Raw genomic sequence first — 26087 nt, 5'->3', positions numbered from 1 at the left:
ATGGACGGACGGATGGATGGATGGACGGACGGATGGATGGATGGACGGAAGGATGGATGGATGGACAGAAGGATAGATGGATGGACAGATGGACGGACGGACAGATGGACGGATGGATGGACGGATGGATGACAGATAGATGGATGGACGGAAGGATAGATGGATGGACAGATGGACGGATGGATGGACAGATGGACGGACGGACAGATGGACGGATGGATGGCTGGAGGATGGACGGATGGACACCTGCAGTGAAACATGGTGGTGGTAGTGTGATGGACCTGGATGACTTGCCATAATTGACTGAACTGTGAACTCCTGAAAATCCTGAAGGAGACTGTCCACCCAGCTTGTGCCCTGCAGCTCAAACATACTCGAGTTATGCAGCAGGATAAAGATCTGAAACAAAGTGACCCCCGAATGGCTAAAATAGGAACAAAATGAGGAGTTTGGAGTGGGCTAGTCAAAGTACAGACTAAAATCTGATCATCATAAACTGGCATAACCTTAAACAGACTGTTCATGCTCAAAAACCCCTCTAATCTGTCTGAATTAAAACAATTCTATAAAGAAGAGCGGTGCAAAATTCCTTCACAGGGATGTGAAAGAGTCATTGGCTCATATCACAAAGGCTTGATTGCGATTCTTGCTGCCAAGGTGGCACAAACAGGTATTAGATTTACTTTCACTCTTACACAATGAGCCATGAAGCTGTGGATAACTTTTAAATGAAATCTTTATTTAAAAAACTGAATTTTGTATTTGCTCAGCTGTGAAACAAATATGCAAACAGAGAAAGGAGGAAAATTGTCCTACACAGCACTGCATATATTGGGTTTTACATGTGTGAATAATGTTGTTGTATTCTCATATATAAAATCACCATCTGTTCTCAGGTGCTGTTCTGGACAAGCTGCCTCAAATTGTGGACCAGTGCTCCCCAAACCCTTGCCAGAACCAGGCGATTTGTCGAACCCGTGGCGATAGCTACTCTTGTTTCTGTGTGCCGGGCTTTCAGGGTTCTCACTGTCAGATTGATGTGAACGAGTGTGCTTCACAGCCCTGCAGGAACAGAGGAACCTGTGAGGACAGAGTGGGTCGATTCTCCTGTCTGTGCTCTCCTGGTTTCACAGGTCAGCATCTTTATGTAAAGCCACATCATTTCAATCCTAAAATATGTTATTGGGAACTAAAGAATCCTACACAGTTTTAGTTATTCAAGAAAACAGTGTCAAAAATGTGTTACCCCAGTTTAAATGTGTTCTGTCTATATTAAATGCCATCCATGTTAGTAGCTGTTGAATGGACCATGAGAGCATTAATCACCTTTTTTTTAGGGATACATAAAGGAAACATTGCATATGTTGTTTTCCCTTCCATAGTTTGAGTGTTTTTGGGAAAACAACAAAAAGCTTTGCTATGAGATAAAAGAGGAATCCTCACATCACAGCACAGCACAGCACAGCACAGCACAGCACACCAGTCCACATGAAAGCTTTCTTCGTTTCCACCCTCTGCCCTCAGGCTCGCCTGCCCTCTGACATCTGTACCGCTTTGATGTTCACAGGTGCTACTTGTGAGGTCCAGATTGACGAATGTCAGTCACGGCCATGCCTCAACGGAGGCAGTTGCCATGACTACGTTGGTGGCTTCACTTGCACCTGTCTCACCGGTTTCCAAGGACAACAGTGTGAAATCAACACCGATGAGTGCCAAGAGCACCCTTGCCAAAACGGGGCTCTGTGTATAGATGGAGTGAATGAGTAAGTAGTGTGGTCTTTCAAAAATGAGTAGCTTCTAATGAGATCTATAAACAAAGCAAAGGAAATGTTTTAAATAACTTTATTAATGTAAATTACAAACGCCGACTGTCTTGTTATGTGATTGTCTCAGTTACAGCTGTGACTGCTCTCAAACAGCCTTCACCGGCCCACACTGTGAGACACCTCTACCGCCTTGCTACTCTGAACCCTGCTTTAATAGCGCCATCTGTAAGGACAATGGAGGAAACTACACCTGTGAATGCTGGCCTGGTAAAGGAAGCTCTTCTCTTGGTCAAATAATGTGGAGAATAATAAACAAGGACACTGAGGCATTTGAACTTATTCACACCTGCTCTGTCCAGAACAGCCTGTCCCCGCGTCATCTTTAACGAACATCATATGTAGTGTTGATCACATTAAATATCCTTCCTCGTTCCAGGGTTTGAGGGCCGTCATTGTGAGACAGACATCAGTGAGTGTGGCAGCGGCCCTTGCAGTAATGGCGGCAGCTGCATTGAGAGATCTTGGCATGCCTTGTATGGCAGTGAGCCTCTTCTGCCTGAAAGCTATGACCACAAACAGTCTGCAGGTTACATCTGCAGGTGTCCCCCAGGAACAACAGGTAGGTCATTTTCGTTTGACAAACTGAACCAGTCATATCTCAGTCAATGACGGTTTGAAAGACTTGGACTCTGACACGTATGAATGGATCTGTGTTCATAATGACCGACCTCCAAAAATCACCAAAGTTGTGCTGATTCACAAATTTTGAGCCGGCATGTTGAACTTCTCTGAGAATCCAGACGTGATCGAGCATAACATTGAAGCACTAAATGAATTATTCTGTTCATAACTGTAATGCGGCATCTGAATAAAGAGCTTGTAATCATTAACAAACCATGTTAATTGAGGGCAGTGATCTAAAAGATGTACATGCCTTCGCACGGTTCCACTTTTTAAAGAGTTAATTGATCAGAAAAAGCAAAATCAGCTTGAAGAAATGAAGATGAAGGAATACGCGGTGTCTTCAGATGGATCCAGAAACAGGACCATGGACAGCGTTTATGCCCAGATTAAAATGACAGCATGAACAGCTGTCAGGTGCTCACTGTGGTGCCCCCTGGTGGCAGTTTAAAAACACACACAAACACACTTTGTCACACTAACTAAATCTAAAATAAGTGTAGAATATTTGGTGAGTAGGTACAACTGACCGCATGTTACTTAAGCGGTAACATCATATACAGTAAGTGTTGGCGTTTCTGAGGGAAACAGCAGCGGGCTTGTTTCATCAAGTTAAAGTTTTCTTTCTGTTGGAAAAGCTTCAAATTCTGCTTGCGCAAGACTGCTTGATCCGGGGGCGTCGGTACGAAGTGTGAGCTGATGCCTGCTGAGACTGTGTTCTAGAAATGGACTCTGCAAGTTGCAGGGCACTGACTCAGTAAGGTGGCCAAATAGCATTAGCTTAATCCCCGGGGATGTGGCTTTTCTGGTCTCCTGACTGCAGCTATTCAGCCCTTCATGCTTTAGAGAAGCAGACAAGGATCAGGTGTCCACCGTGAGGACCCGTAAACACACACACCACATAACATGGTGCTGTTAGACAACTTTGAGGCTTTTCTGGGGGGAAACCTGACGGCATGATGTGGACACCTGCGCCATGGATTTTGGGGATTTGGTTGCTTGGAACAGGTAACAGCGGTACCAGTAGCTTTAGTATTACATAATACACATTGAGTTACACCTGTCTGTCATCTTTGCTTATTGCCTAATCAAAACAAGTAACTTGTGACTGATTGAATTTGACCTACAGCATGTGCGTAGAGCTGTACGTACAAACGTAAAGAGAGGAAACTGTGCTGTGGTGGTGTAGAGGGCAAAAAACAAAGCAGGTGTGTTGATGTTTAACAGCTGAGAGTCAGGTGGGCTCACTTGACTGCAGAAGATAGTTTACCTGGTACCACGAGTGGTAAACAGGGAGACAAGTGTAGTGGGAATAATAATCCAGAACCTCATTTATACCTGGAAACATGTCTGTTGTTATATAACAGCTGTAGTAACAGTGTTTAATTGTGTGTACGTGTTTGTGCTGTGTGCCTCTTTTACAGGCTCCCTCTGCCAGGAGGTGATAAACCAGTGCGAGCCCAGTCCGTGCCAGAATGGGGGCAGATGCGAGGGTCACATTGGGGGCTACACCTGCCACTGCCTCAAGCCCAGTCGTGATGGCATCCTCTACGGAGGTGTTAACTGCGATGTGAAGTTAGTGGGTTGTGAAGGCCATGAATGCCAGAACCAAGGCTCCTGCTCTCCTTTCCTGTTGGATGGGACTCCTGGATACACCTGTTCCTGCTCACCTGGGTACGCCGGGCCTCTCTGTATGACCCCTACAGCTTTTACCTTCCAGCGCAAAGGTTACTTGCTGCTGGAGAGCCCCCTAGTGGATACTGAAGTGACTTGCAACATCACTCTCAGCTTCAAGACTTTTCTGCCTAGAGCTCTGTTGTTTCACACCATCACAAGCGGTCTGCAGCTGAGCCTGGAGCTGGAGGGGGGGCAGCTGCGTCTCACGCTGAGGAGGGAGGCCTCTGCTGGGGCGGAAAGCCCGAGCCAGGTTCTCGAGCTTCCGCACAACGTCACAGATGGAAAGTGGTATTCTGTAGAGGCTGTGCTTGGAAACTGGGTGCTAAGCCTTAAACTACTTAATGATGCTGTGGGATGTGCGAGCCAGTTGTGCCACAAAGCGGCCGCAGTCCAAAGCTGGCTGGTGGGGTTTGTTTCATCCCCTCAGAGCACTTTTATTGGAGGAATGCCTCGAGACTCGAGCGGCCTCAGCGAGTACGATGCGTTTACTCCATTCATCGGATGCATGCGGGACGTGTTTGTGGACTGGCAGCTCGTCATCCCCGAGCAGTGGCTGAGCGACTCAGCTGTCAACGTGTCCCCGGGCTGCAGCTACAGGGACCGCTGCCTGGATGTGCCGTGCCAAAACAAAGGAGAGTGCGTAAACATGTGGCAGAGCTACGAGTGCCGGTGTGCCAGGCCTTATGAGGGGCACGACTGTGAGGAGGGTAAGTTTGCAACCGTAAGACATGGGGGGGGGGTTAACCCACTTGTTAGGCATGCAGGAAAGAACTCAAGGTCTCGCTTATCAAATTCCAAAAGTGGCGCACTAAAAGCACCTTTAGCTGCTTGAGTGAGTCAGGAGACACGAGGTCGGAGATGAAGTCTGTCAAAAGTCACGCTAAGGGGGAAGATCCTCTTATGTGAAGAACTAGATTAAGGCAATCTATTTTGGGACTGACATGCAAGCAAATGCCAGACTGTAAAATAGCGAGTGCTCAGTAAACCAATGGCTGCTGCGATCGATACATCATAACCTGAACAATAAATGTTACAGGTTTGAACAGTTTTCATCAGTTTTCCCACCATGGCTGCTTCAAAGACTGTTGAGTCTTTCAAAGAAGATTACTGATGGGCGGATTTAGACCAACATTTACTTGCACATCAACCAAACACCTACTCAAACCTGCTAACACATACAAGTTTTTTAGATTAGGATGGAAAGTGCTGACAGGCCTAAACTTCCACCTGATAGACTCATTGTTAAGAGAGCTTAGCGTAGACCAATAAGAATGTCCTTTTGTGGAAAAACCCCTCAGCTGTTCAATACTTCAGATTTCAGAAGACAGATGGAGAAATCAGAACTTTTCACCTGACCCAATGATAAAAAGCACAGACTCCTTCTTTCACAGTGCTGACGAGCTGAAAAGCTCTAAAGGTCTTTTTATGTACCGACATCCATCCAGCTCACTTGTTGTTCACCCCTTTGTTGCTTTCTGCAGAACATGTGACTGCCCGCTTCGGGAACGAGGACGCTTACAGTTTTGCAGCGTTCACCGTCACTGATGACCTGGTCGACAACTTCTCCATCTCCTTCTTCCTGCGCACGCGGAGGAGCGGCGGGCTCCTCTTGGTGCTTGCCAACAGCAGCAACGCTTACCTGCACGTGTGGTTGGAAGGTGGCGAGGTCTCAGTTCAGCTCGATAAATACGAAAGCCTGAAGTCAGCGGATGCGATTGACGATGGGGAAGCCCACTTTGTGAGCGTAGAGGTGGTGGCGGATGGTCTTATCGTGCTGTATGTGGGGGCTCAGGAACAGGGGCGTGTGGAGGTGAGGCCGGTCGGTGTCCAAGCAGGTGACACGGTGTATGTGGGAGGTCTGCTGGAGGCAAAGGAGACCGCGGCGTTCGGTGGATATTTCAAAGGCTGCGTTCAGGACCTGAGGATCAGCGACAGGAGGCTGCAGTTCTTTGGGCTGGACACTACAGTGAGATCTTATCCTCTTGAGATCATGGAGAACGTAACTGTGGGGTGTTCTGGAGACAACATCTGCAGTGTGAGTGAACACCCTGCACACAGTGTTGGTGTAGTACGTGTGGACATTACACAGATATTAAATCTATATTGTAATTCTGAAATCAAATCCGTCGCACAAACCTAAAACAAATTCCCCGTATCTCTTTGTCAGAGGAATCCATGTCTCAACGGGGGGGTGTGCTACTCCAAGTGGGACGACTTCACCTGTACCTGCCCCCCCAACACATCAGGGCGGCGCTGTGAAGAGGTGAAGTGGTGCGAGCTGTCCCCGTGCCCCACAGATGCAGAGTGCAGGATGCTGAACCACGGCTATGAATGTGAGTGACCTTCGAGGATTCGTCAGTTACAAAAGCAGAGCTGTTTTAAAGTCACTTGAAGTGGTGCCAAGTCAAGTCCAAGTGCCTTCAAAGGCAAAGCGAAGGTCGAGAGTAATAAACAGACACCGCACTGAACGATAAGCTCTGAATGATTTCCTTTTGCATAAGCGGGATCCAGTATTCTGGGCTAAAAGTGTTTCTCTGCTACGTAAGAGCCCAGTGAATGTACGTTACCGAATCTTTGACCTTGTTTGTTTAATTAGCCTTTATGGTCTTAATTGGCTACTATGTAACCAAGTGACTCAACGCTGTTATATACTGGCCTTAATCTGCCCACACAGTATTCCCTATGTGATCCGTAAAGTAGGATCTGTCTGATGCCAGCTTATCCTCTTTTTGGAATTAGTGACGATTTGCTGTGTGTCTCCATTATTACAGAGATACAGATATTTACTGCTTGTATTTCCAGTAAATAGTTTTTATTGTTATCAGACAGGTAGCTGTCATACTGTAATACTGCCGACTAAAGGTGGGAGTCATCAGACACCCCACCAGTGTTGGTCAAGTTACTTGAAAAAAGTAATCAGTAACTAATTACTGATTACTTCCCCCAAAAAGTAATCCCGTTACTTTACTGATTACTTATTTTCAAAAGTAATTAATTACTTAGTTACTTTTTAAAAGCACGATTTACAACCTGAAGAGGTGATAAAGCGATAGATCTTTCAGCCCAATTCTACTTTTTCTACATAATCCATCATACAGAATGTAATCAAATGGAAAAGTCTCTTTTTAAAAGTTTTTTAAAAGTTTTTAGTTTTAATCTTTTAACTTTATGCATCAAGCAAAAATTTAATTATCTGCAACATTCTCTGACTAGAAGAAATTAGTCTAACATTTAAACCTATTTTCTGCACATTCCAGCACATAAAATAAAATATTTTTTGTGTTTACACTCAGTCTTTCAAATAGATGCAAGTAAAACACAGCAGAAAATAAATAAAGTCAAAGACTCAGCGGTCCTGTTGCTCTATTTTCACCTGTAAAGCAGGAGTGGGGCAGGCGGAGGTTTACCCTGGTGCAGGTGTGCCGCGGTCAGTGGAAGAATCCGCGAGTTTCTCTGTGAGTTTCCCATTACGTCGTAGCTACTCGGTGCTTGTTGGAAGTTTAGGGGTTTTTTCGCTGTAAAAAGAAGTTTTCTTCCCACGCACAGCGGACACTAATGTTTTTGTCACTTTTTATGGAATCAAACTCAAAGTAAGGTCAGTACTTCCATGCTTTAAACGCTGCACGCTCATACTCTCTCTGCACTCGATATATGATCCATTGTTGATCTGCACACAGCTGTTGTCACGAACGTCGCACTCGCTTACGTCACTGTCATGAGACATTCTCGCAAAAAAATCACGGTTTTAGTAACGCAGTAACGCAGCGTGCCTATGGAAAAGTAACAGTAATCTAATTAATTCAATTCAATTCAATTCAATTCAATTCAATTTTATTTATATAGCGCCAAATCACAACATAAGTCGCCTCAAGGCGCTTCATAGATACAGAGAAAAAAACCCAACAATCATATGACCCCCTATGAGCAAGCACTTTGGCAACAGTGGGAAGGAAAAACTCCCTTTTAACAGGAAGAAACCTCCGGCAATTAATTACCGTTTTTGCAACAGTAATCCCTTACTTTACTCGTTACTTGAAAAAAGTAATCAGATTACAGTAACGCGTTACCCATCTCTGCACCCCACAATACGATACTCTCGCAGTTCACTTACAGTTTTTAACATTTTGCGATTTATCACCTTTTTTCAATATCAAATTATATCCACAAACTTTGCCAGTATTTGTTTTATCCAATAAGATAAACTTCACTGAGATTGTCGAGCACGCCAACATTAAGGCGGAGTCAGTCTGTGATTGAACGGGGTCTGGTTGGCCATTACATGCAGTCTGTTTCTCATAATGCAGCAATTAACTGTGATAAACTGGTGAAAATCACACATCAGTAGCTGTGATTAAAGACACTCAGCAACCTGCTGGTCTGTGGAAATACAACCAGCAGAGTCGTGTTCAATAATAATTCAATAATAAAAAGTGTATCTAATAAAAACCGTTATTTTTCTATGATGTTGTCACGCTGATACAGTGTAGCGCTGGATCAGTCCCCCCACACTGACAGATTTACTATTTTGATTCAGGAAATCAGTGCTCTGTAAATGACATGCCAACTAAAACACAACAAAAACATTTATGACAAAGTGAATGCTGTGCAAATATTCACGGCAGGTTTCGTGTCCTCGTCTCCTAGGTTACTCCAATGCAACTTTCCTGAACGACAGCACCGTGCTGTCCTACCGGGGGAACGGTCGCATATCCCGCAACCTGACAAGCCTTTCCCTAAACCTGCGCACACGGAAGCGTAATGCAGCGATCCTACATGCCGAGGAGGACTCCGCTTTCATCACGCTCTCCATCCAAGATGGTTTCCTCTTCGTGGAGCTTCAGAGCACCTACGAAGAGGAGGGCGTATCTACGGTCAGCCTGAGCAGCAGGAGCAGTGTCAGCGACGGCGAATGGCACAGTGTCCGCTTTCTCATGGCAGCACTGTGGGAGCAAACCTCTCGGTGGACTCTGGTGCTCGATGAAGACGTCGAAGAAGCCAGCACTTCCACCAGCCGAGGAGGCAACCTGGACTTCCTCAGAGAGGGGGTGGACATCTTCTTGGGGGGACTGGCCCCCGACACCGGCTTGTCCCTCGCCGGTTGTCTGGGCACCGTGGAGCTGGGTGGGATTGCCCTTTCTTACTTTGGCTCTTCTGGCGTGAACCTCCCCCGCATGCAGGAGGAGCAGTTCGTCCAGACGTCGCCGCAAGCGCCGCTCGTCGGCTGCGGCGGGGCCTCTGTGTGTTATCCAAACCCTTGTCTGAATGGCGGGGAGTGCCAGGACCTCTTCAACGCGTACAACTGCAGCTGCCCCGAGGGCTGGGCCAGGAGACACTGCGACTTCTTCTTGGACACCTGCGCTTCGAATCCCTGCGTTCACGGCAACTGCAGCGTCGCCGGGTGGAGCTACGAGTGCACCTGTGAGCTCGGCTACACGGGCGCGAACTGCGAGGAAGAGGCTGACATGTGCAAAAACCACCTGTGCGCCCACGGCGGCACCTGTCTGCACGGGCCCGACAGGTACGCCTGCCTCTGTGCGGAGAACTACACCGGACCTCTCTGCAAGTAAGTTTAGCTGTTTGCTAAGGTAAGTCGTAAAGCAGCGAAGCAGAGCAGAGTGAAATCAAACGTTAGTGGGCGGGTGTGCAAAATGCAGATGAGCAAAGAGGGAAAGAAATGCCCTTATTAATATTTCACTCTTCAAAGATGACTTTGTCTGTGAAGTGCAGTGAAAGCTGTGGTTAGAAACACAAAATGCACAAATAAATGCTACAAAATTGCACCAACAGGGGACTGCAGCACAACACAAACACAATTGTTCACTGCAAAATGTCTCCACATCTCTGCCTCTGTTCAGCATTTCAACCACGCCTGCGGTGAGCGCCTCAGAAGCTGCATTTCTATTCTAGTGTCAGCCAGAAAAAGGCCCCAGTCTGCTCACTACACAAGGCTCTCTGGTTCAGCGCCAGTTTCTTTCCCCTCTGTCATCTCGCGTTCGCCTCTGAGACCCAGCGGGGGGAACGCCTCCAAGCATTTATCCTGTAAACACACAGCCTCTTGCATTTTGCCTCCGTTTTTTTGTTTCTTGCACACCTTTGCAAGTGTCTCGCTAAGCAAGCCACACCAGTCAAGCTATCTCCCTTTACTGGGAACATCCAGGCTGCTTTAAAGTTTGTGTGTGAAAACGACTTCCTTTTGTTTGTCTCGTTTGTTTGCGCCTCTTTCTTCCTCCCCTCACCATCTTTCTCTCTGTTTCCTCTGCAGCGAACGCGTTGAAGAAATTCCGTGGTACATTGTTGTCAAAAATGTGTGAGTTGTTGTTTTTTGGTGGCTTTTTTTACTATTATTATTTTATTTTTCACGTGTTCCCAGGTGTTTGTTTCCTGTTAGATATTTGTCTCTCAAATGTCAGCTGTGAAGCCTTCCCTCGTTTTTGTTTTTTGTGGAACAAAATGCAAAGCAAAGGCAAATATTAGCACTTTTAAAAGTGAGCCAACCACTTTTTCAAATGAGTGACAGCTGTAGTTTAAAATGATCAAATTGTTCAAATGAGAGTGTGTTTTGTAACCGTTGAGGGATGAGCTTCAAGTTGCCGGCAGAGCTGTTGATGCTTGAGGCAAACAGAAGGTTACAGAGGCCAAAGAGAAAGAAGTTGGCTTTTTCACTCCTGCACGTGTGATTTGACGTCCTGCTGGTGACTCGTTGCCAGAGGGCTATAATCTTGTTATCCTGGTCGCTTCTTAAGTCTCTTTGTCTCCCCTGTGGGGAACAGCAGGAGGCTGAATAATGCACCTCCCGCTCGGCCATCTCTTCTGCTTCCGGCAAACATAAAGCCAGCGAAACAAATCTGCTGAACATTTCAATGCGAGCTGCAGACTGACAAAGTTGTGCTTTAAACTTTTCCAACAGAAGGCCAAAGCTTCCTGTTTCTGTGTGCGGCGACGACACCAGAAATTACACCTGCTTCAATGGAGGCAACTGCACCGAGCGCGAGCTCTCCTGCGACTGTCCACCAGGCTTCATCGGGCACCGGTAGGAAACAAGACAAATACATATTGTCACCATGTCAGATTGTGGAATTACTGCAAGTTACAGCAACTCATCTATGAAGTGGCAAACGACGTAACGTCCCAGATCACCAAGTCGCAGAGCGCTGAAGCTTTTGTGCGTAAAAGTCTCCAACGCTTCCAAACCTCCTCTGACATGAACATCGGCACAAAATCCTCCGGCTCGGGCTTCCATGGCCGAGCAGCTCCTGTGCAGTTTCTTTGATCCGTGTAGTGTCTCACGTCTTGCCTGATATTAGTGCCTCCTCCACCCAAAGAGGATAAATAAATGGTGCAGATTCTCTTACCTCTTTTCCCCTAATGTAATGCTGGGAACTTTTGGGAACTATCCAATATTACACCAGGTTTAAGAACAATAGAACCTCAATAGAATTTGTGGACTCTATCTGCATTTCATTGAAGTGAGGCTGTGGTCTGAGCTCTTCCGTGATGCTGTGGTTTCAGGTGCGAGCAGGAGGTCGACGAGTGCAAGTCCAACCCGTGTCTGAACGGAGGCTATTGCCGCAACCTCATCAACAAGTTTGTCTGCGTGTGCGACATGAGCTACGCCGGAGACGTGTGCCAGACGGACGTAAGCGACATTTACTTTTACGTGGCTTTGCTCTTGTGGCAGAACCTCTTCCAGCTGCTCTCCTACCTGATCCTCAGGCTGGACGACGAGCCAGAGGTGGACTGGGGAGGAAACGACTGAGTCTGTGCGTGCACGTGCGTCAGGGTGCTTTCAAATGGGCGATTGATCGATCGGGCTATAATCCAAAACACTCCACAGAACTTCTCTGGTCTGTTACCACAGAACGACTTGTGCCTTAAAATTATACTATTAAATATAGTTATGTACCTGCATATATGCATATTATTAAACGTACACGTTGCAGTAGATGATAAGAAACAGTATCACAGACGAGGTGATGGTGTTTCGTCGCAGCTAAAGGTCATAACCAATCACAATCCTCTTGGCATCACCTGTCACGTTTCCCTCACCGTGTCCAGGACATAGTCCAGACCGACGGTACAGAGAAGAAACAGATGAATCTGAGGGTTATTGTTTCGTGTAGGGAAGCACTTAGTGAGGTGAGGAACATTACGGATACCGGAGTTATTTATACGGTTCCTCCGTGAAGCTATCCTGTCAGTCTCGTCTGAACTGGATTCTGGGAGCTCCGTGCGGATCCATTTGTGAACTATGAAAAGCAGTGTTGTAGTTACAAAAGCACCTAGAGGGGCTAGAAGACAACAAGATGTCTCGCTTTGTTCTTGATGTGCGTTCAGAGCACTGCGCCGACTGACTGACTGACTACTGTGTGCTGTTTTGTACCAAAGAAGGAGTTTTTCGTCTCTAAAACACTTTGCTGTCTGAGCCGCAGATATTTTAAGCCTAAATTCTCTCGTGGCCCCGCGCCAACGCTTCCTATCAACATTCACCGCTGCTGTGGTCACCGTTTCGTTGCATTTTGTATGTCTCTCTCTCTCACTGTAGACTTTTGTGTGTTTATTGTTTGTCGTTCAGTCTTGTTGTGCTGACATCATGCTGCATGATCCATGTAACTTCTTGTTTGTCTGTTTCCTCCATCATAATCCATCGTTGTGTCCTGTCTGCCTGTCGTCTCTCTGTTTGTTCTTGTCAAATAAAAACCTTTCAGCCTTGATTGTTTTGTACTCGTCTGTCCTCTTTGTTTCTCTCGACTAACTTGTTCTTCACATATTCGCACATTTTGTGCGTTTCCCTTCAGAAATCCATATTAGGAGAAATTACAGCTGAAGGTCAAACTCTTCTCAGTGATTTTCTGTTTGCGTTTGAAGGAGTGGACACACTGAGGTCAGGTGGTAGCTGCCACACCAAACATAGACTCTTAATCTCATTTAACAAGATGCCGAGTGAGTTTATCCCAGAATAGCCACAAGTGCACACAAACACACAAACACAGCGCACAGCTACAGCGTTTTTATCTGTGCATGAAGGACAGGCTCACAGTTTTTCACATCTAGTCTTAAAACCGCTGTTTGGAAGTTTTGCTTTCTCATTTGTCATCAGTAACAGAGGCACTGCTGCTGCACTCGAACCTCAGATTTCCCCATCCTGACACAATGCTCTGTGTTTTGACTGAATGACTGACCAATGTGTATGAAGGGAAGGCTTTAAATTATAGTTAAATGAATGTTTAATGCCGTACTTACCAGGGAAGGTCAGGTCTTTGCAGATATGGATGAATATAATGGAAAACTACCACAAAGGAAATTAAGCGGCAGTACATCCTGAGAAATTGACATCTATTTCTGCTAAAATTATTTTTACATTTCAAACATGAGGCAAATAAGGTGAAATAACTGCATAAAAATAGCTAAAATAGTCAGATATGGCTATAAAAAGGTAAATCTATGGATGCACTGAAAGCTAAAAACTATTACCAGACAGAGCAGCTGACGTAACAGAACACAGTAGTAGATAAAGACCATCACCATGAGAACCATGCTTTCCTTTTATACTTGTTATAATTTCTTAACAAGAGGGTTGGAAATATAAATATAATGGGACTAAATGATAATTAGGTCATACGGATAGTTTATTGTATCTGTGGGTTGGAAGATGTCAGACGGTGCTGGGATCTGGTCACACATGCGTCTGCGACTCCTCCGGCCTCAGCGTCCTGAAGATTACCAGTGTAATCCTCACATACTTCTGTGCATGCAGCGGCCTCTCCGTGTACACCTGCTCTCTTCCATCTTGTATTTTTACAAGTCTGCGTGTGTGTGTGTGTGTGTGTGTGTGTGTGTGTGTGTGTGTGTGTGTGTGTGTGCTCTGCAAGCGCAGGTAGTTTCGGGGGGAGGAAATGGGAGGCAGTTTTTCAGCGTCGGCACTGATGTGGCCATCCTTGGAGCGCGAGATAAGCACAGAGGAAGAAATGTGCTTTGCCAGCAAAAAAGCAGCATCTGGCGCTGAAGTGCACTTTCAGCAGAGAGCTGGTGGCATTCACACAAGTTGGGTCTTCTTCACAGAAACCTATGAGGGCAGCTTATCTGGCAGCCACACACACACACACACAGCAGGCTGATAGTGCTGACAGCAGGGAAGCACTGCTGCCGCCGTCTCTGTGTGCGGAGCCGCTCTGCAGAGGCTTCAGGGTGGCCTCGACACGTACCTTAGAGACTGGTTAGTTAGACATCTCTGGGTCTGTGTGTGGCAGTCGGTGACTGATGGCGGGTCCTGGCTGCAGGCTGCTCCAGCTCGCTTGTGTCACACTCGCTCTGACAGGCGAGTGTGCTGCAGTGACAGGTAAGCACTTTCCAGGAGTCAACAAAGAACCTGTAGCGAGGGGGGAAGAAACTAATGTCTACAGCATCAAGCGTGAGCGCAGAAGTTATTTTTTGCCTCGGGATACGGATGGTTGTGTTTTTATTTGAATTATGTTTCCATGTTGATTGCTCGCTGTAAAGTTTGCTGACTTCTGAGATAATTTTTCGCAGCCCCGTGTGTCGGTTATGAAGATGCTGTCAGCAAGTGTTACCGAGTGAGACTTACAGCTGTTGTGCTGTTGTAGCAGGCGCTCAGAGAATCACAACCATCACACCAACCAGCACAGCTGATGTAGGTTTAAAGGCATCTGCTGCTCAGCTTCCCCCTGCTGGAAAGCTTAAGTACATCCTGATTCGTTGGGGTCTGACTGGTGAGCGGCTTCTGTGCGTTTGCGTGCAGGATGCTGCATTCTGCATGTGTGCGAGGCTCAAACGGCCACAAGTCTGAGTGAGATAAGAATATTAGCAAGTCATCAAAGTCCACAGATACAACTCAGACTCTGCAGCTTTCAGTGCTGCTTTGAAGGAGCTGTGTGCGTATGTTTGCTCGAGTTATTTTGGGCGTGTGTGTGTGCTGATGGGATCCTCGGCAAAGATTGCGCCTGTGTGTGTGATCCTTCACAGACGGAGCGTGCTCCACACAGCTCGCCGGTGACCGCCGTGCTGGCACCGTATCTGGTTGGCTTGGCAATCGCGGTGGCGATGCTGGGGCTGACGCTCGCGCCAGCCAAACTGCGAGAGAGGCGGCAGACGGAGGGAGGTTTGAGTCCGCGGCAACTCGAGGCTCCTGGTGGTCGCAACCCACCTGCTGAGCTGGGAAACACATCCATCAACACTTTGGCAGCACACTTGGAGCGCCTGGTGTAGCGTAAAGGAGTCAGGAGAGGAAGGGAGTGTGTGAGAAATGGAGGCGGGGGAATAAAGCATGTGTTCTCAAAAACATTGGCACGAGCCGTTTTTCTCTCTCTCCCTGACTCGTCCCTGTCTTTCTTCTCCTCAGCTGACCTCGGAGGGTTTGACCTCTGACCTCTTGCTGTCTATCAGTCTGGGGTCCGTCGTCCTGTTGCTGGCCATCGTCCTGACCTCTGTGGGTGCGGTAGTAGCCCTAAATCGCCGCGCCACCCACGGCACCTACAGTCCCAGCCGGCAGGAGAAGGAAGGGTCGCGGGTGGAGATGTGGAGCATCACGCAGCCGCCGCCCATGGAGAGACTGATTTGAGATGCAGAACGTGGTCCAGGTAGCAATGAAAAATAAGTGGTGCAGTTTGAACAGGAAGTCTGGAGCTCGGTGGAGACGCGGAGGCTCCACGTTAAATCACTGCCGCCTGTCTTTATTTGCATATACGCAGGAAGATGTCGGCGTTTTCATTTCCAGCACCTTCATCCATCTTTGTGATGCTTTGCACCTGGTTCCACACAAGCATACCCATCTGCGTGTGTCACATCTCTGTGCCTGATCCATATATTTAGGATTGATGGAGCAGCGAACGCTGAAAGGAAAAAAAACGCGCTGGAATTTAGGGCACATGAACGCATCGTCTTCAAGCCTCATTTGGAAACAAGTCAGGATAAACCTGCTACTGTTCTGCATGTTCTGTGAATGAATGAATCAAACATACTGCCCCGCCTCTCAGTAACACATCAATCATGAAAGCACCGCGAGTGTGTATAAGGAAGGGTTGGTTATGATCAAGTATATTAGAATAGGCCACGATGTCTGCACACTGGGCCCCTCTTCGGTGTAGAGGTGGAAGCTATAAAAGCTTCATGGGATTCGTTTCCAACAGGACGATTATAGAGTGTTTGTGTGTTTCTGATGAATCCACTTTGGTGCCAAGTTCATTTTTCAGTGGCAGCTCTTTAGTCCCAGATTCATGTTTTAGGATTAGTAGCATTATATTTGTCTAGGCAGCCATTGAAGTTGTACATACTGTAATGATGATTTTTATTACTGTGATTTTTCCATTTTCAACTTTTGAGCTCGATCAAAATGTTTATTAAACTGAGTTTGTTGTCATTCATTCGACGTCTACAAAGCAGAACGTCTTACACTCATTTCCACGTCTGTACTTCCATCCTCGGAATATGGAAGCCCGTTTCCGCCACTAAATCAAAACAAAACAGCTAGTATCCATAACTCAAAATTTCGAGTTATTTTCTCAAAATCTTGAGTTAGTTAGCTCTGCCAATCAAAAATCTACGTGAATGAGGTCGCTTTCTTGTTACCCGGAAGCATATGGCGCAGAGGAGCGCGCACTCAAAAACGGATCCCAACAAATTGGCGCTTTCGCGAGTACGTTTGCCGACAGTAACACCACGTGATTCAGCTAATAACAGGGGTTTCATCATTTGTGAAGCCAGGCTGAAAACACTCAGCAATCTGTGCATTCACGACTTGATGTAATACCGGTAGCTTAGCTGTAGCATTTGTAGCTGATGGCTTCAGCTTCCGGGTAACGAGGAAATGACGTCAGTCACGTAGATTACTGATTGGCAGCGCTAACTCAAAATTCCAAGTTAATAAATCGAAATTTCGAGTTACTTTTCTCAAAATTTCGAGTTAATATGTCGAAATTTCAAGAAAATAACTCAGAATTTGGATCCTTTTTTTAGTGGCGGAAACGGGCTTCCATATCGGAATGATTCCTGGGTTTCTTAAACTATTGTTGCTCCTCCCCCTTTAAGTAGCGTTTGTTCTTCTGATTGGCTGCCCCTCGCAAACACATTTGAGAAGAGTGACATCATACAAACTAAACTCTGAGATTGTTATTTAGAGCTATAGCCTTGTTTATTGAGAACATCACCCAATGAAATGATTAAAACGGACCCACGCCACAGGAAGCCCCCGTGTGGTTTGTAAAACACCATCAAATACTGATTCTGTCCACGTGAGCACAAAGGGTCAGGAGTCGGGAGATGCAGAAGCATCAAACAGTATCATTTATTTCAGTTCACAGTGCATACATGGTGTGCATTTGTACCAGGTTACTCATCAATAGCACATTAGACTGACCTCAGTTACTTAAGACAGTTGTTTCCTCTGCAGTGGGAACATGCAAGTGTGCACAGTATCAGGAAAATCAATAAATGCATCATCGAAGAGCTGATCGTCATTACGATTCCCAGACAGGGGGAGGGGGGAATATATTTTTTTTTAATTGCTGTAACATTCAGTGTAAAAGTCGTGACATTGTCATCTTTGTAAAGAAGAACCTGTGCATGAACCCACACTCAGTAAGAGATGCTACATAATCCACCACCTCCCACTCACTGCAAATACACGCTTTCAGGACAACCCGAGTCCCGTTTACAGAGTCCGACACGCTCGGGGTTCTTTGTTTTAGTGTAAAGCTTCTCAAATGATCTTCACAACAGCAGCTGGACACTCGAATATTCCCTCTCACCCCTCCGCCGTTAGATCTACAGTAGCTAGTTTTGTTTGTTACATTTTACACGAAATGTTACATTTCACTCCAACACGCGACGTAACATACGAGACCGGATGTTCGCGTCCACCATTCTCAGTTTGATGGCGACGGAGGCGCGAAATACCGAAATGAAAGCAACAGAAAGCACAAGCAGCGCGTCCACGCGTCCACAGCCGTGTTTACTGTGGACGCGCAGGCGTCAGTACGTCCCTCTGAATGTGAACGGCTACATGGGACATTTGTCCATATCTCTTTTTTCCTCCAAAAATAAAATCTAAAACATTCAAATATTAGATAGAATTTGTTTTTACAAGATACAACACCGATCATATATTATCCATGTAAAATATACTCAAGCCAGCAAAAATAACTTTTTCATTATGAAATCAACTCCTCTGAGAATTGTTCTTTTTTTAAATACAGAATAAGCTCAGCACAAGTTTTTTATTTAAAAAAAAGAGCACACACAACATAAGGAATCCGCTAACAACCAAAGGAAAAGTACCTCATTTACAAAAGGATAAAGTAACCCCGAGATCTTCTCTTAAACACGAGCGGGGAGATTCCCAGCGACCACCGCAGCAAAGAAACCCTAAAAACACTGAGTGGAACCAGCTGAGCGCAGCCGAAACCCAACGACCAACCAAAACAACGCGAGTTCGTGTCAGGTTCGTTTCTCAGGTCCGGGCGGTGGTCAGAAGCACGCACAGCCCAGCTTCCTACAGCGTACCTGCGTAAGGCACAGCACACGGACCAGCTTTCTCTTTAAATGTGGTTGTTTATTCGTTCGGGGGCAGAAAGCAGTCCAATCGTGACTTTATACTCAAGTGAAATCGAATCACTCTCAGAGAAACTTTAGTATTTGGCATGTTTGCATAGTACAGAAGTATTTTCTTAATGTTTACAGAGCACAGAGGGCAGCACACAAACGCTTCTGGAGTCTGTTTTGCTTTTTTCCTCCGTTTTGGATTCGCTAACCGATTCTTGGGCTTTTAGAAGCACGCCAGTGATTTTATGAGCAAATCGTTAACGCAGAGCAGCACTCAGAAAGTGGAGAAATGGCTGCTATTAAACCGTCACACCGACTGGCGTCTGGCATAAATCATAAGAACAACGAACCATAAATGTAATATTCCCGAAAAGAAGAAGAAAAGCGCTCTGCTTCTCTCTGGGTTTGCGGTGACGCGGTGAATGACGGGAAGCCGCGAGGGCTGGACGCGGCGTTTCTCTCCACAGGAGAGTCTGTTACAGGAATGCTCCAGACTCTGTGCACATTACATCCATGTGGCTACTCTGAGAACTATATTGCTTCATTACAGTACAATCATCAACCGCTGCATTATAGTGCAGCGTGACTCCGACCCACGCAGACCGTTATTCCCTCGTGTGAGAAAGGCGAAGAAAGACACGTCAGCAAATACTGTGAAAAGACCAAAAACCAGCCAAAGACTGAACACAGGAGTGTGATAGTGGCGAGACGCACAAAGCCTGATAGTTTTGGTCTTTTCAGGGGATTTGTTCATCGTAAAAATATAGAGCACCTCCTAGAAAGCCGCATAAAACGTCATGAAATCGGCAACAACTGGCCGTAATTTTAAGGTCAAAGTGAGAGTCGTGATGGGGGAGAAGCCTGGAGCAGGGATACTGGCTTTGACCTTTGACTGGGGTCTCTTCAGTGTGGAGAAAACAAAGTGTCCTGAGGAGATTTGGACATCACTGTGGACGCGACTGACAGCAGCTTAAAGCACATCATGTATCATTCATTATTCTATTAAATCGACAAAGGATCTGAGCGTCGCAGTGATTCTGATTACAAAGTACCTGCTGTGGCATCTGTAGATTAAGACACCGGAGTTTAAAAAAGAAATCACATGTCCGTGTAAGGCAGACATGTCACGCAGCGTACGGCGAGTCAAAAGGCCCGCCTCACCTGCTTTTTTGCTAAAGACTTTAGTACCTGGTAGGAATCATCAGCTGTTAATCCACATGTGCAAATTCATCATGTGAAATGTTTGGAGCGACGCAGCGTCCCTTCTTACTCCTGACACGCTCCGGAGGCAAACTCCTCCGTCAGCCGCGACTTTATCGAAAATGCGTTTAGTGCATCGTTTGGGGTGAACATGTGAAAAATACTAGACGACACAAAAGGTTATTAAAGATCATTAGAAAGAAATACTGAAAATCTCCGTCTGCTGAAGTAACTTTTGTTTGCAGTTGTACTTTTTTAAACAAGTCATGAACTGGTGAAGCAGGTTAAACGAGGATGGTAACAGTTCGGCTGTGGTCTGTGGTTTTGGATCACAGTTCACGAGACGCTGCACTTGCATCCGATTCCAGAGGAAAGAGCCGACGACGTTTAGTTGATTTGTTTTTTCCAATCGCTATAAATCAGGTTTGAGTTTAAAATATGCAGACGGCTCATAGAGGGAGATCTCTGCGGCGCACCACGTCCTCTTCCTGCTCCTCACTCGGTGGCTTTTTGTTTGTGTTGGCAGGTTTGGACGTATGCTCGGAGCCGAGTGTCGAGATTAAAAACAAAGGGAAAAAGAATCGTATTGTTGCAGATAGCTGCTAGTCGTAAAAGAAGAGTAAACCTGCTGCGTTTTACAGACTCAGGAGTCGTCTGCAGCTTTGCCCTGCACCTGGTGGTGACTGTTGTTAACTTGCGAGAGCTGCAGGCTGGTGTGGAGGACCGCGCCGAGGCAACACGTGGAGTCGATCTCCTCCAGGAGGCCTTGATCCTGCGCCGCGGGGGCCCCCGAGCCTTTACCCTGACCCAAACACAGGCCGAGCCCGAGGAGCCCCTCTTTGGACATCTCCTTCTCCCAGGGGACCTGCACGGCTGAATGGCTGGTCCTCGACGGGCTCCCCATGCCCTCTTTGCTCTCCCGCCTCTGGAGGGCCTTCTGCTGGTACTGCCTCGTCGTCTCCTTGGACATGACCTTCCTCCTGAGCACGTAGGTCGAGGCAGTCTGGTTCTTGGCCTGCTGAGGCTCTGAGCCGCTTTGAGGGTCCGAGATGGTCCGCGCCCGCACCCCCGGTGCAGGAGAGCAGCTTGGGTCAGACGCAGATGCTGAGGAACTGTAGGTTTGTGCGAGAGTGGGGGACGACCGCAGAGGTGCGACTCGATGGGACAGCGTTGGCGAGTAAGAGAAACAATCTCCCGGTTTCCACGCTGTAGGCAGCGGGTCGGGGTCGGACTGATGAGGATTCGGCACTGAGACGTCGGCGCTCTGGACTGGTGGGCTAGCAGTGGGCGCCGCAGGGACTGCTGCGGATTTTTTTGACATCTTCAGGCTGCTCTTGGTGGGCTGCCTGCGTGGGGACGGTGGAAGGTGTTTCCCGTGGACCACAGTGTCATCCTGACCCGTATTCCACCCGCTTTGATCGCCGCCTCCACTACAGCTGCTCTCACCTGCAGGTCTGGACTCGCTGCAGGGCGTGGGCTTGGTCTGGCAAACAAGAGGCAGGAGAGTCACCACATGTTCACCCTCGCTGTTATTCTTTATTGACTAATGCATATGATGACCTTTGACCTCAAGTCAGAATGAAGCCGTCTTTAGATATGTTGGATTTACTCAAAACTTAGCAAATAAAAAGGTGAAAGCAGACGCAGAAAGCATTTCTATTTCCTGTAAAAAGAGACTCGTCCTACTCTACATTTTCCTGCGTACCGGGGCTTTGTAGTCTAAATCATCCACGGACAAGAAGAAGTCCAGACTCTTGGCGGCACTGAGTCTTCCTTGGTCCATCGTCGTGGTCGTCAGAGAATCCAGGATTTCTTCCAGAAGGTTCATCTGGCCCGACTGAGAGGAGTCGATGTCCAGATCGAGGGAGTACGAGTCATCGCTGTCCTCGTTGTAGGACGGCACGTCGCCGCTGTCCTCTGAGGAGACCCTGCGTTTGGAGGAAAAAGAGCGAAACGTCCGATTACCCCTTCATCTGTGTGCACGCGCGTCCAAGAGATCATTTTTCACAAGATAACCACGTTTTTACGAGAGGGTCAAATGCAATATGCTGCTCAACATCATACAAATGACATCACAACATCAACGTGCTCCTGCCCAGTGTGTCCACTAGGGGGCAGTGTCGCCATGAGGGAAAAAGAAAAAAGGAGGACAAAAGCACTTCTGCACATAACCAACTTTTGAATCCATCACCCCAAGTTGTCATATCTTGACATATCGATCCAAAACTGAAAATGGCTTCACTCACTTGCTTGCATTGTCCAGCTCCTCATCATCAAGCCCATAGCCCAGCTCTCGAGGGCCCATGCTCATGGGAGACTTGCTGAAGTTATGCTGTTAATGAGAATAAAAAGGCAGGAGGATGTAGTTAGAAAGAAAAAAATAACGAGATAAAACAATAAAAATGGACCCGAGGGGTTTGGGGGGGGGGGTGTCTCAGCTTCTCAGTAAATAATACAAGACTGCTGATAAACACGAGTCCAGACAGAGTACGGCGTTCTGCTGAGCTTTTCATAAAAGTACGACTTGGGATTCGACAGAAAGAAGAAGAAAAAAAGAGTGCGTGTCTGGTGGGTCCCCATAAGACGGGACTAATAGCCTGTTTTAACGAGCCCGCGTCCTCAGGGTGGAGACTAAATTTGTCAAATTTGGGTCTGGGGATAAAAATCTTTAAGATCCCCTGCAGTGTTTTATCAAACTCAGCATTAAACATGAAGTAAAAGGTGCCGGAGAGTCAAGATACGGCCAGCTACACCAATAACTTGCATTATGGCACCAGTGCATTTGACACTGCAGCGTGGTGAATGATCTGAGCGCACTGCGGTCGTCTGACACGGTGGTTTAATAAGCCACCTGTGTACCGTGTTTAATGGGCGGGTTAGGGAAGAGACAGAAGCTTTACAGCGCAGGGGCAGGACTCTCCCCGTGGGAGCCCAAATCTGCCCCGGGCCACTTATTAACATGCCTTCCACTAAGATGCACATGTTCCTCTCACTGCGTTCATGTTCCCTGATGTTAACTCATCTCACGCTTTCTAATTCACACTCTTTACATTTTGCTCATTTAGCTTTCTTTAACAATATCTGTGTTGTCTTTAAGCGCCCGTGGGTGCAGTTACAGCACCGCCGCAGTGGGTTACAGCGATGTTTTCTCTGCTTTTTAATACCACTTTTAGGCTCCACCTCTCTGCACGTTTCTCTTTAAACTAACGTAAGCTGCGTTATCAAAGGCCGTCACCCAGAAAAAAAGATGTTGTTCAGCCTCAAAAGTGATCAGAGTGTCGGGAAGGAACTCTGAGGATGATTGTGATCGTGCACCGTGACTCAAACGCCAGAACAAAGAGCGAGAGAGGAAGGTAAACGAGTGAAAACGGGAAGGAAGGAAATGTAGAGGTGAGGCAGGATTCCTCAAAGCCCCAAAGAATGATGGGAATGGTGTGCGAGTGTGTGTTTGAGGGGCGGGGGCAGTTTGGAGGGGGTCAGTATTGGAACAGTGAAGCAAGCCGGTCTTGATTAGCTGACGCGGTGCCAGCCAGACAGGCGGAATGTAACGTGTGGCTGCGCTGGCCTCATTTAGGGCCTGTGTGCACGCACGTGTGCACGCACGCACACACACGCATGCACACTATTACAAAAAAAAAAAAAGAAACACAAAGAGTTAAAGTGCCATTTTCTCCATAAAAGTCAGCCGAGGAGATGTGTGCAGTAGCCACTTAAGCCTCTCAGCCATCGGGCTAAACACAAACACATGTGGTGGCACTGCTGATTGGCCGAGCCGCTCCCCTTCTATGGTAGCTTGGAGCTATAATGAAAGAGATTTCAGAGGGGCTCAGGCCTGGGATCCCTAAACAGCTTTTAATGGATTCCTGTGTCAGGGCAGTAAATCTGGGGCCAGGCCGGCACGCCAGCCAGCAAAGCACGCCAGCAGAGCGAGAGATGCACCTGTGAGACACTCGCGGAGCGTCGGCTTCGGACACAAAAATATTTTCTTAAACACTACAGACGCATGTTCTATATCCTTTATGAACGCAGCTCCTCTCTCTGCGTGTAGGTGTTTATTAAAGCGACCGGACACAGGTCACGACGCCCGGCCTCTGATCTCGGTTACAGCTCTGTCTACACAACAGGAAGTACCGCAGGGAGCAGTAAATAGATGGGACGTCACTTCACGGCTTTATCAATTTGTCATTCCCTCTCTTCACTGTGACCCTCAGAGCAACAGGAAAGACCAAACTATTTACAACAACGAGGCGTTTCACAATAAAAGAGCAGGGGTCGCTTTATCACTTCTTCGTCTTCTTCGTTTCTTTAACGGCCAGCATACTGAGTTCATTTAACCGCCGTCATAAATCAAAGTGTGCATTTGGTAGTTACTTGATTACCGGCTCTGCGGAGCTGTCACAACCAAGAGCAGCGGTTAAAATCGGAGCTCAGAAATGAGATTGGCTGCACGTCGATGTGAACAACAGCAAATAAAATATAAATACAGAGACATGCACGATGAGATATTCCTAACCAGTGCAAACAGGTCTGCTGTTACAGCTGCGACAGCTCTGTCACCGTCCCACATCGCCACAGGCCTGACAGGACAGAGGAGAGCACCGAGCAGGAGAACAGCACATTATCACACCGCTCCTTCATTAGCTTCTCGCTGTCGGCTAATGGGAAGCTGAAAGGCGAAAATGAAAAAGCGATTCTCGCTCCACGCCTCCCGTCTTTCATTTCCTTCCCTCCATCACTCGGCCGTCAGTGACAGATGTCACCGTTTCCGTCTGTCGGGCTCTCCGTTCCTTCCTCCTCACCACGACAAGCAGGAGTCGCGAAAATAATAAAAACAGGTTATTTAAAAAAACTCTCGGGGGTTTGTCAAATTAAAAACAAGGATCGGCGGATTTTATGGACTTTTTTAATGCATTACTACTGGAACTGAACTGTAATTGTAAACGTGGCGGCTATAAACAAGCTAAGATTACATCGAGCAAAGACACGTAAAGAAGAAAAACTCAGATTCGATTCATTTCTTCAGTCGGGAAAAGGTCGCCACCGTGCTTCTGACAAGCTGTGTTTGGACAAAGTTGGTCTCTCCTCCGCTTTCCTTCCCTGCATGACCAGTTATACAGAACGACTCTCTGTGACAGGGCCAAACGCTAGTGGGCTTTAATAGCTGGTTGAACATTATACATTTCATATGGTGTTTCAGAGCGGGCACTAATCTCACAGCTTGGCAGTGCATGTAAAGAGATTCCAGTAAATGCAAACAAACCTCGGGGAGAAGCAAAGCCTTTGCAGAAGTACGGCCAAGTGTCTGCCTGTTTAAGAGCCGCTCACTCGAAAAAGGGAGAGGAGAAAAAAAGCGGCGTTTGAGGAGCGATCCACTGCTCCTCTGTCCAACTGGCTGTTGCTGAAAGCTTCCTTTTCACTCAAACCAGGAGCCGTATAAAAGAAGACGAAATGTGCATTATGCTCATTCTGTCAAACCGAACACCTCAGGTTAAAAAAAGAAAAATCACCAGGTGTCCTTCAGTGGGTGCGATGCAGTACTTTGAAGCTTCCAGGAGATGGCACTTTGGTTTCAGCCAGAAAGCCGGCGGGTCTCTGAAGACCTTAGAAACTAAGTGGAGAGGAGACTGCACATGCATGCAGATACCAGGGAAGCACACAGAGCAACTGTACGCTAACACATCCAAACTGCTGCTACTAATGCGCAGCGTTAATCTTATGATGAGTATAACAAACCTATTCTCCACTCAGAGTCACATTTAAAATTTAGATTATTGAGCTGTGACACTTTCAGGTCCAAGCACTTTACCCAGACGGGTCTGTGCTGTCCCCGTTAAAGCATCTTCATTTACACAGAACATAAAGGTAATAATGTCTTTAAAACACATATCAGTAAAAACACGTTTGATCTCGGAGACAAATGATAGCCTTTCATCGTCGCACGCACACACGCACACACTCAAGTATCCTGCAGACTTTGTTCCTGTTTTACATCTGTGCTAGCTTCCTGTTTCCCTTCAACTCTGAGCTGGCATTTCTCCTGCTTCACCAGGTGAAGAGTCCACAGCCCGGGGGCTGAGCCCGGCCACAAGCCTGCTGGCTGTCATTGCCCATAACGCTGTCCCGACCTCTGCTCTCCTCTGCACGCCTAACAGCTGTCATTCAGTTGCCTCCAACCTGAGGCGAACTGATAAATGCATGTTTGTGCACAGC

The 26087-nt window shown here is 47.0% G+C and overlaps 2 protein-coding genes across 5 annotated transcripts in view; one reads left to right on the top strand and one right to left on the bottom strand.

Annotated features, from left to right (window-relative positions):
* crb1 (crumbs cell polarity complex component 1) overlaps positions 1-16496 on the top strand; it is a 21340-nt gene extending 4844 nt beyond the window's left edge. The window contains exons 2-14 of one of the 3 annotated variants that reach the window (XM_005733179.1): positions 897-1133; positions 1568-1763; positions 1894-2033; positions 2203-2385; positions 3872-4831; positions 5606-6159; positions 6292-6457; positions 8769-9687; positions 10387-10431; positions 11032-11154; positions 11634-11760; positions 15481-15718; positions 15830-16496. In XM_005733179.1, the coding sequence (XP_005733236.1) occupies positions 897-1133; positions 1568-1763; positions 1894-2033; positions 2203-2385; positions 3872-4831; positions 5606-6159; positions 6292-6457; positions 8769-9687; positions 10387-10431; positions 11032-11154; positions 11634-11760; positions 15481-15699 (3869 nt within the window). In that variant the 3' untranslated portion in view covers positions 15700-15718; positions 15830-16496. Of the gene's footprint in view, positions 1-896; positions 1134-1567; positions 1764-1893; positions 2034-2202; positions 2386-3246; positions 3456-3871; positions 4832-5605; positions 6160-6291; positions 6458-8768; positions 9688-10386; positions 10432-11031; positions 11155-11633; positions 11761-15480 lie in introns of those variants that run through there. The other 2 variants (XM_005733178.1, XM_005733180.2) reach the window with 2 other exon arrangements.
* A 901-nt stretch (positions 16497-17397) lies between these two features.
* Positions 17398-26087, bottom strand: part of dennd1b (DENN/MADD domain containing 1B) — a 93231-nt gene continuing 84541 nt past the window's right edge. For both annotated transcript variants that reach the window (XM_005733176.1, XM_005733177.1), the window contains 3 exons: positions 22124-22209; positions 21583-21805; positions 17398-21360 (listed from right to left, as the gene is read on the bottom strand). In XM_005733176.1, coding sequence (XP_005733233.1) covers positions 20521-21360; positions 21583-21805; positions 22124-22209 — 1149 coding nt within the window. In that variant the 3' untranslated portion in view covers positions 17398-20520. The remainder of the gene's footprint in view (positions 21361-21582; positions 21806-22123; positions 22210-26087) is intronic.

The sequence above is a fragment of the Pundamilia nyererei genome, unplaced genomic scaffold, assembly GCF_000239375.1.
Source record: "Pundamilia nyererei isolate P.nyererei 1_Seehausen unplaced genomic scaffold, PunNye1.0 scaffold00050, whole genome shotgun sequence".
NCBI lineage: Eukaryota > Metazoa > Chordata > Actinopteri > Cichliformes > Cichlidae > Pundamilia > Pundamilia nyererei.
The sequence above is the reverse complement of the archived record's forward strand: the minus strand, read 5'-3'. Positions and strand labels throughout refer to the sequence as shown.